The sequence below is a fragment of the Haemorhous mexicanus genome, chromosome 1, assembly GCF_027477595.1.
Source record: "Haemorhous mexicanus isolate bHaeMex1 chromosome 1, bHaeMex1.pri, whole genome shotgun sequence".
Lineage (NCBI taxonomy): Eukaryota > Metazoa > Chordata > Aves > Passeriformes > Fringillidae > Haemorhous > Haemorhous mexicanus.
In genome coordinates, this window is record NC_082341.1 from 96,623,161 (window position 1) to 96,633,269 (window position 10,109).

The window sequence follows — 10,109 nt, forward strand, 5'->3', positions numbered from 1 at the left end:
ACCAAACCAGAACAAAAAAAAATCACAGTAAGATGAGAGTCCTTCAGTTGTGACCAGCAATGATCACTGCAATACATTAATCATTTAGAATGTTCATACAGGATAAATTAGTCACGTCTGTCTGAAATAAAATACACTGCTTTTCCACCTGTGAATGAAGCCTGCCTGCCTTACTCATAGTCACTGGGATTACAGGTCGCTCACATTTACAACTGAAGCTCAAATCAACTAGTAGCATAGTAGAGTACTTGAAAAAGAATGATGAAAACACTAAAATAACACATGTAGAGACTGAAAAGCTTAAACAGTGTAATTTAGCAGCACCTTTTCTTCCTCAGTAACACCTTTTTTTTTACAAAACACCTATTTTCAAATCACATTACAATTTCCTATAAAGATACCTAAAGGAAGGAGTGTGATGAAATGTGTCTCATGAGGGGGGCTTCTGAAATTCATAAAGCCTTAGGACTGGCACAGTTCCATAACGAGATATACGTGAATCTGCATCTCCTTGGAACTCACCACTTTAAAGCTTCCCAGTCCCTGTACCTTTTTTAAGGTGACCAACTTTAACAAAAAAAGTAAACCCAAACCAAAACACAAAGAAAATCCTGCAAATTCACTTACTTTTTATAGACAATAATCAGACAATGAGGTCCTTCCTGCCTGTGAGGCAGGGCAGCACATTTAAACCTTACAATTTCAGGAATCTGAAACAGGTATCCCTTAATTCTCTGCCTGGCAAACCTGGAAGGGTCTTCCATAACAGAGACACCAAGACCTCCTTTAAAGAGGGCAGAGGACTCAAGATTTTCACAAGCCAAGTCCCTCACAATGCTAGAGCTGAAGGGGAAAATAACAACCCTTTGTGTGTGGAGTCAAAGGTCATGCTCCAGGGCCAGCTGCTGCAGCATGGGAATAAACAGAGCATAGATATGTGTTTTTTTCCGATTTCTTCACTACCCATAAAATGCCAAGTTTTTCCAAGTAACAGAAGTCTATTAATGTCTACCCCATAGCTAGAATGGGTTCATCACTGGCAGTTGGAGAAAACTCAGAACTTTAATTCCACACTGAGAAAAAACAGGCACAAGACCCCATTTGGCATTTCACTAGCACAGATGAGATTCCTGTTGGTTTCCTGATTGCACACTCCACTATTACATTCTTCCCTTGCAAGCCTTGCAGTAATGAAGTAAGAAAGCAGACACAATGTGCTTTTTCAACTAGCTTTACGTGGCATATGACACTCAGATAAGCAACCTGGCTGGCACAGCTGTGAGAGCTCCAAGTGCCTTTTTTGCCAGCCCCCAAATCATGCCAGATGGCTCACAGTGAACACACAGAGAAAGCCCACCAGACAGAGTCCAGGGACTTCATCTTCTCCTTGTCAATAACAAAGCCATCAAAAAAAAAAAAAAAACTAAACCCAAATTCACAGGCACCTCACCAGCAGCAAGAGCAGCTACTTTACCTCCGATGCTGCTACTTGTGGCTACAATAGTATATTTACAATTCTAAAGAAAATACTTATTTTCTCAACTTCACTTACAAAGGTTGAAGGGCTAATTAGTAAACCTGAATCAACTAGCTTCAAGGAACAAAGCTGAAATGTCCCTCATTTTAATTTTTTAACCAATATCAAAGTTATTTAAAACTATCCTTTCAACTGGCATAGTCTGCGGCTTCTAGAGGAGAAGAAGCACAGAAACCAAGATGAAAGTAAACCTTCTTTCTTTCCCAAATAGGGAAATACATGCTATCTTAAGTGCATTTTATTCCAATATAATCATGCATGCTGTGTACAAGAGGAAAAGTGTACTACTTCATCTGTATCACTAGAGTAAAAGCAATACAACTGCACTAAGTACAGCTTACTACTTTTGTGGCTGATGAATATAAAGCTTCAAGCCATATACAACCCTCCACTACTGCATGTAATCACATGTACCTGACTTTACTTTGTATTAGAACCTGTTTATTTATGCAACTTCTTCTTATCCTACCAATACTAAGAGTTTAATTGTTAGTAGACACAAGACTATACTGTCTGCTTCATTTTTCCAAGTATATATATTTTGTCACACAAACCCTTCTAGAACTACAACTAAAAGAAGACAAAGCTGCTTTTCCAGTCACCCCAATCCTTTCTATTAAGCCTAATGATCACTACCATGTAAATTGATGACCAATATGACCAAAAGATTAATAATAATGCATTGCCCATATTTAACAATAGCAACTAGGCATGCAGGACCAAAATTAGCAATTTTCCAGGATTCTGTGGAATAAAATAAATAAATATCCTTCTCACAAAATAGAGGGTTAGTTGAGAAGTATGACTACTAAAGTCAAGAAGTCATACTGAAAGTAAAGGAAAAGGTCTAACCTTTATATATATTTTTTAAGCATCCTTAAAATGCTGGGAATGACAGAATTACTTATTTTTAACATGGAAATTGGAAACTGCAATGCATTTTTGCGGTATATATGTGTTGAGCTGATGACGTGGACAGTCTTCAATAGTTTCATATGCCAGACAGTTGCAGATGTTTCTAGGTAGCTGGGCTTACTAGAGAGCTCACTGCTACTATTGTCCCAACTTGTTCCACTGCTAAAAATATGTAACAACATTCCTTGCTGTCTTATTAGTAAGTGTAATACAATATAAAATTAATATTAATATAACACAATCCAGGTTGTGTGGAAAGTGATGACAGAGGTGTAAGTAGCTGGCACTCTTTCCTCTGAGCTGGTAATGAAGTAATATCTTAGCACATGGGTTCAGCCTACTGAAGCAGCATTTACCAAAGGAGCTGTATAGCCCCAGCCCAGACCACTTTGCATCACTCAAAAATACAAAACCCTTTTTGAATGAGTAGAGGTACCAACCTACCCTGGCTGAATTCCAGCCAGAGAAATGGACTGTAAAACCAAGTAGGGTTGTCATCAATGACAATGTAATGGATGGGTGAGTTACAGACCGGCTGCCTTGCATACATTTGCACAAAGGCTGTAATGCTCATCGCTCATCGTCACAACCCAGTGAGTGAGATCAGACAGAAAGAAAAGGGATTCTCATTTAGACTCTAATTACTGGCAAGGTAGGATGGCTGTGGATGCACTAGGAAGTGAAAACTCTTATAAAACTTCTGTGAGAACTTTTGTGAGAACTTTTGTTCTTATTTGGAACAACACAGGAAGAAGAGGAGATTGCAACAGGCCAAGTTCCACATATCTGACTATTCCTTCACCAAAGCAGATATGAACTGCAGTCATCTTAGTTTCTTGCTCGGTAATCCACTAGTAATCTTTACACAAGAAGAATTTGGATAAAATGACATATCTACAAACTGGTTTTGTGAGCAAGCATCAAAAATTGGAACCGCAAGTACAATATTTGTGATAGGATAACATCAAGGTCAGACTTCTCCCCATTAATCTCCTTTCTTTGACTAAGAACCTCCAGGAAACACAGGGTGATGTGAGTTTCCAGAGGCTGCATCTGACCAATCTGTGATCTAAAACTTTAGTGGAATCCTGAGAACTACCCGTACACTCGCTCCTATCATTCTTGACACGGAGCTGTACGAAGGCTCTTGAGTTATGATCAGCCAAACTCTGCGACCTACAAGAGAGGTGTCAAAGTCAGGAACTGAATCTCTGGGATAGATAGATAGATAGATAGATTTGTGCCCCTGCTTTTAAAACACAGCTTTTAAGCCTGGATAAAACAACTGAACTGGACTGCAACTTGTCCAAACCGTAACTTGCCAGAGAAACCTTGCAAGAACTTCAAAGTCCTCTTACCTTAAACTGCCAGAGGTAAAACCAGGCATTTGACAATTACTTTGTATCTGTTCTATGGGTATTTCTTCTCCTTTGAAGGCCCACACTACAGAAGACAGTCAGCTGGTGGAGACTGAGAAGCTTTTCACAGTTGTGCTTTAGGGCAGGTGTTTATACACCCCCAGAAAAGTGCGCTTCACAGGGGACTCTGATGCAGCTTGTGCCGTCAAGTCAGGAGACAGAGCAGTATCCTACCCTGCTCTGCCCTCATAAATAATTCCCTATAAAATTCAAGCACATATGTCTGCTACAGGGTCAATCTCTTGAAGCACAGGAATTTGTCAGCTCCCGAAATACTTACTAGAGTCAGAACACTTTGGAAACCTTTTGGAAACAACCTTTGTGTTAAATCCCCTCTCCTCTCAAAGAACGGAAAAATGCTGATGTCCACCTGCCTCAAGCAGAATATGAAAGACCTAGGTGTCTTGACAGCCCTCAACTAAAATATTTCCCAGTCCTCAGCAGCAATACTTGTAGAAGATACCAGCCAGTTTCCCTTAGGTGTGGGTTCATTTTCCCTGGGAAAATGACAATATTCCAGTTTCCATCTTCTATTCTTCAGCTCCCATTAATAACATAATGACTAACCCAAAAATGCTCTTTTCAGAGAAGAGAAATGCTCTCTTCAGCTGTTTTTTACCAGTACCTAGACCAGGATTCAAACCACACTTTCTCCTTTTTCTGCCTAGCCCCTGTGGACCAATGCATTATTACTTAATGCCAAGGAAACCCAGGGAAGAGGAGCCAGCTGGTAGGCTTACTGCTCTCAGAAAACCTGAGGCTGCTGCCAGGGTATAGCCTGGCACTGATTTCAATGCCAGAGCTGAGCTCCATGCCAGGACACAACCAGTGGAACTATTCCTGCTATCAGTTTACATCACACCATGCCTCAGAGTGAGCCCTGGCTTAAATGTGGGGCTAAATCACAGCAGCTGAAGACAGAAATGTGGATGGCTTCTTTATGAATGAAACTCCTGATTCCCTCTAGCACTCACTGGATTTATTTGCTTATACCACTGTTTTCTGAATTCCACTGTTCCTAATTACAAATTCTTGGAAGGCATTTAAATACAGAAATTGTCTCCACTTTTCTCGGAGGGAATAGGAGATGAAAACAATTATCCTTATGGCATTATAACTCTCCTTCACACTATCTCCACCATTACCCCATATGCATGGAAATTTTTTTTTGTTGTTGTTTTCCATTGTTACACAAAGTATTTCAAATACGTTTTGTTGATAAATTGGGCAGCGCGATGTCCTATGTTATTGAAAAGAAGTATTTCTTACAGAGGTGCCCTAACACTGGACACTACTGTGGCATGTGAAAACAGACTATGGCAACATACTCAGCATGCTGTAATTATGTGAATAAGTTATAATGAAGAAGATCTCTAAAAAAAGCACACCACTTGACATTGGCCATGTATATATAGCTACTCTCCTGAGCGACCCTATGTCAGCAAGTTACAAGTATCAAGTAACTCAAAGCAATTCAAAACCAACAAACCCAATGTACTGAATTAGATTCAAGGAGCATTACTGGCACAGGGCCTGAGCCACAAATTTAGACCCAGTTCTGAATTTTCCCAAGGTTCACAGAAATGGGCAAAAGGGACATCTGAAGTCAGAGTCCAAACTAGATCCAGTTCTACTTCATACAACAGACAGTAAGAGTGACCTAAAATCCTCATGAACAATAAAAGCCAAATTCAAAATGGCACCTTAGGCAGCCAAATCAATATAGGCAAACCACAAAAACTCTGCAACGTGGCATAGTTGGTCAGCAAGAATTTGTAAATGTGGCTAAAAATACTGTAAGAGAATTTATGGTACTTCACAGCATTGTCAGCTAGGATGGTGTGTTACCATCTAGGACCAAATCACTCATAACCAGGGGGGATACCTGAAACAAGCACTCCTGATGACAGTGCCCTGCCCCATGAGGCTCAGTGTGCATGCCAGACAGAACTGAGCACAACCCAATGAACAACAAGCTGCTGTATCCAGAGATATGGATATAGAGAAAAGTATGTGCATAGAGAGAAGCAGGGAAAAAAAGAGGGAGGAGGATACAATTAGGCACCCAATCCCAAGTGAAAGAAAGATTGCAGAGACTCTTCTTATCAGTTCTCCCTAACAACTAGCTTAAGCGCTCCACGTTATTCTGGGTGGTAAAGACCATCCCAAACATTATTCTCAGAACTCAGTTTCTAAACTTCCCAGTGAACCTGCATAAGGATCTAAAAACATTGCTGCTCAGGAGACAATGTGTAGATCTAGACTTGCATCCAAATTCAAGTAAAAGTGTGAGTTTAAAGAAAAGAAGCAGTAAAACCAACATGCAAAATTGAGTTGTACTTTCAAAGAACTACAGTGAAGAAATCCTGCTCTTTGGAATCAAGCTAGAACATCTGTTAGTTACAAAAAAGCATCTAATTACGTACTATGACAGGTCCAAATGTCAAAGAATTTTTCATTTACTTTATAAATGGTTTTCTTAATAATTTTTATCATGATTAACTTACAATGACTTGCAGTATACAAGCTGTCTTACTAACTACAAAAATACCACCGTCACTACCACTGTCATCATTACTAATTTCAAGACAGCAATGGCGAAATCTGACCCCACTGAAGTGAGCTGGATTCCTGACACTGTCATACTATCAAGAACATCCCACAGCAGTACATCATCTAAAAGATGTACAAATCATCCAGTGGTGTGAAGGCAAGAAGCTAGCAGCTCTGTTCAGAGAATAATTGAATGTTCACCCAAGTCAAGAGATGGCAACTTAAAACTCGCTGGAAAAAAAGCCTAGTGCTGATCAACTAAACCTGCTGGCAAAAAGGCCACCAGTTCATAAAACTTCAGAAATTATTTAGACACTGGTGTTCCAATGCATTTCATCGTCATCGTAGAAAGGCTTGGGTTGCAGAAGACCTTTAAGTTCCAACTCTCCTGCCATGGGCAGGGACACCATCGGAACTAGAAACTCCTAGGTCTGTTTCAAGATATTTTGCTCTAGTCACCGTGATGATACTAAGTGGACCCTCAATCCATTAGCTCAGCAATTTTCAAAGTATTAATCAATCAAACCTCAGATGTGTCAATGTGAACCGACACCTGAATTTAAACCTATGCTCTGCTTTGACAGCTGCATTCCTCTGAGATCAGAATTTGCCCTGATCTCTGAGTGAAATGGAGCAAAATTCTTCTTAGTCAAATAATGTGGTGATCTTCTATTGACCAGTGAATATGGTCTTGAGGAAAGGCTGCAGAAAGAATATGCCCACCCCCCCCCAAAAAAAAAAAAAAAAAAACCAGAAGAAAGCAACACAAATCAGTTTATTTCACAAAATTTCAGATACAAAGATGTAATGCCAAACACAGAAACGCTGCCCTGACAGCAAGTGCAAACACGGAACTATGCTTCCATTATAATGAATAAAGGTAAACAAGTCTAATCAACCAACCCTTTTTTTTTACCTGGTAGAAGCCAAGAGAGAGCTAAGAGACATAATTAAGGCAGAAACAGGTGGCTCTGCAAACACAAAGGTAACTGTAACCATGTAAGCAGATTTCAACGAGCCTGCCTACACCCTCACAACGGAAACAAAGTATTTGGAAGAGCCAGAACCTCAGATTAACAACTCACTGGGCCAGGACTTGCTACTCTAGCAGAGCAGCTCTCTTTCAATAGCCGGGTTTACAGCACCTCTAGGGACATGGGCCACCTCTCACCCCAAGTCTGCAAGTCCACTTTCCAAGCATTAATTAAACTTGAGAAATGCTGCACACAGAAGGACTGGGCAGGAGTGAAGCATATACAAGCGGCCATGGATTTTGGCTGGCTCCTAAGACGCTAAACCAAGCTGGTGGTGGTGTTAGTATAAAAATTTATAATAAATTGTCAGAGAAGCATTCAAACCAGAGCAAAATGTATCAAAGGTAAATATCTCTGAAAATGAAGTTGAATTAACTCTAAATCCAGATTTTAAACTATCTCTTTATTCACTTCATTGAGTGTCAGAATCCATCTTGCCTTTCTTTTAATTAGCTCTAAGTCCAAAAAAAAAAAAAAAAAAAAGCCTCCCATGAAAACAATGGGACCACTCTCTGAATTGGGGACGACTGAGCACATGAAAACAGAATTGACCCAGCGCACCAAGAGCTTCCAAAGTTTTTGTGCTTTAGGCAGAGCTCTGTTCACTGGATGCTGTATCCTTGGCAACTATTATGCAAGGAAACCGTTCTACAAATGCAAAACTTCTGTCTGCTCCATGAGCTTTTCTCTGAAATACTTTTATGGGGTTTTGGATATCCTTAAATCTAAGGGGACACACAGCCCTTTGTCATCTTTCCACAGGCTCCCATGAGCATAATACAACAAGTGATGTTAAGAGAGTATTTTCCTCCCACTTCATCACAGAGCAAATAAAAGTTTTACAACTTTTACTTTGTAGAAAAAAAAAAAAGAAGTGGGCATTTTTTCCTTTCTTCTTCAGTGCATGCTGCAGAACTAATGCGCAGATACAAGATAATAATGAAAACACATTATTATTATGTCAATCAATGGCATTGCTTTGAAAATTAAATATTCAAGGATAATGCTCGGGTGCCTGATTTCAAGGGCAGAGCTACAAATGCCAGCACATTTATTAGAAGAAGCACGCAAGGAGAGATAGGTAAGACTTGACAAGGGCCATGCTGCAGTTCTTCGCAAGAGGGACTAGTAGCAGCAATTGTTTCAAGGGCAGCAGACGCTGCTATTTTTACCAAAGCCCCGGCTGGAACTGCCTGGCTCATTAAGCCTCACCAGGCAAAGCCCGGGTCCTGCCGGCGCGACCGTGCCCGGGAAGCCTGGCTGGCCCGACACACCACCTTATCCCGCAGTATCCCCAGATACCCAGGAAACGCTAGCGAAGGACAGGCACCGAGTACTTGATACTCAACTTGGCCTTTGGTTTGATGAGGTTTTTCCTCTCCTAGGGAAAGAGTGAGGCAGCTACAGCTAAAGCAGAGGTGGTAGCTGCCCTTGAGAGCGTTTGGGAACGCAGGAGAGCAGCAGAGAGAACCCCTCCGCCGACCCCCGGGGCCTCTCCCCAGGACTTACGGAGATGCCGATAGTGCCGGGGCGAAGGATAGCGCCGGGGGAGGCACGGGAGCCGGCGGGGCAGCCCGGCCGCCCCCCAGGGCGCGGAGCCCTGGCTACCGCCCCGCAGGGGCCGGGGGCCGCCCGCCGGCCTCTGCTCCCCGCTTGCGGAGAGGCCGCTGCCCTTCGCCCGGTGCCCCCCATTCTCACGCCCCTGCCCTCCCCCCGTACCTTCTGCGGGGCGCGGAGGAGGCGGTGCACCCCGGCTAGCTGGGTGGCGAGCGGGATGTCCTCCCGGAAGGTGTACAGCGGCGGCCGGGTGGGCTCGGGGAAGTTAGTGCTGTTGAAGGGGTCGGTGTCATCCAGCAGCTGCACCCGGCACACCAGCGTGGCCATGGCGCATCCATCCACCGCCGCGGCCGGGCGCGGGCGGGGAGCGGCACCCCCAAGTCACCGGCACCGAGGTGCTGCCTGCGCGCCCGCCGCCGGCTGCGAGCGGCACTCCCTCCCCCGGCGCAGCTTAGACGGCCGCTGGCAGCCTCTCCCCGCGGCTCCCCGAGCGAGCGTCGGCCGCCTCACAGCCGCCGCGCCTCGGGGAGGCGGCCCATGGCCCCTTCCCCGCCGGGATCCACGAGTGCGAGCGCGCTTCAGGCCGAGCAAGGAGAAGGCGGCGCCGGAGCCGCGGGGCGCGGGCAGAGCGGCAGCAGCGGCGGCGGCGGCAGCAGCAGCTCCCCCATTCCCGGCCGCTGCGCGCCGAGCGGGCAGCGGGAATGCCGTGGCCGGCACGCGCAGCCCCCAGGCCGCGCGCAGGGCCCGCAGCGCCCCCGCGCGGCCCCGCGCCGCCGCCCCGCCTCCCCCGACCTGAGGAGACCTCCCCGTGCCGGGCGGGAAGGGAAGGGAGAGCGGCCGGGATAGCCCCCGCCTCCACCGGGCCCGGAGGGTGAGCGGCCGGGATAGCCCCCGCCTCCACCGGGTCCGGAGGGTGAGCGGCCGGGATAGCCCCCGCCTCCGCCGGCCCGCCGGGCCCGCGGGCACGGAGACACTCACCGAGAGGGCGAGAGAGAGGGAGAGGGGCCCCCGGGCTCGCCGGCCGCGCCCGCTGCATCACCCCTGGCTCCCGGCAGCAGGGCGCGTGTACTGAGCTCGGTGTTGCTGTCACAAACA

At 45.0% G+C, this 10,109-nt stretch overlaps 1 protein-coding gene across 5 annotated transcripts in view; it reads right to left on the minus strand.

Moving 5' to 3' along the window:
* Positions 1-9,648, minus strand: part of FHOD3 (formin homology 2 domain containing 3) — a 373,180-nt gene extending 363,532 nt beyond the window's left edge. The window contains exon 1 of one of the 5 annotated variants that reach the window (XM_059856914.1): positions 9,177-9,648. In XM_059856914.1, coding sequence (XP_059712897.1) covers positions 9,177-9,341 — 165 coding nt within the window. In that variant the 5' untranslated portion in view covers positions 9,342-9,648. The remainder of the gene's footprint in view (positions 1-9,176) is intronic. The other 4 variants (XM_059856895.1, XM_059856904.1, XM_059856877.1 and 1 more) reach the window with 4 other exon arrangements.
* Between the last annotated feature and the right edge of the window lie 461 nt (positions 9,649-10,109).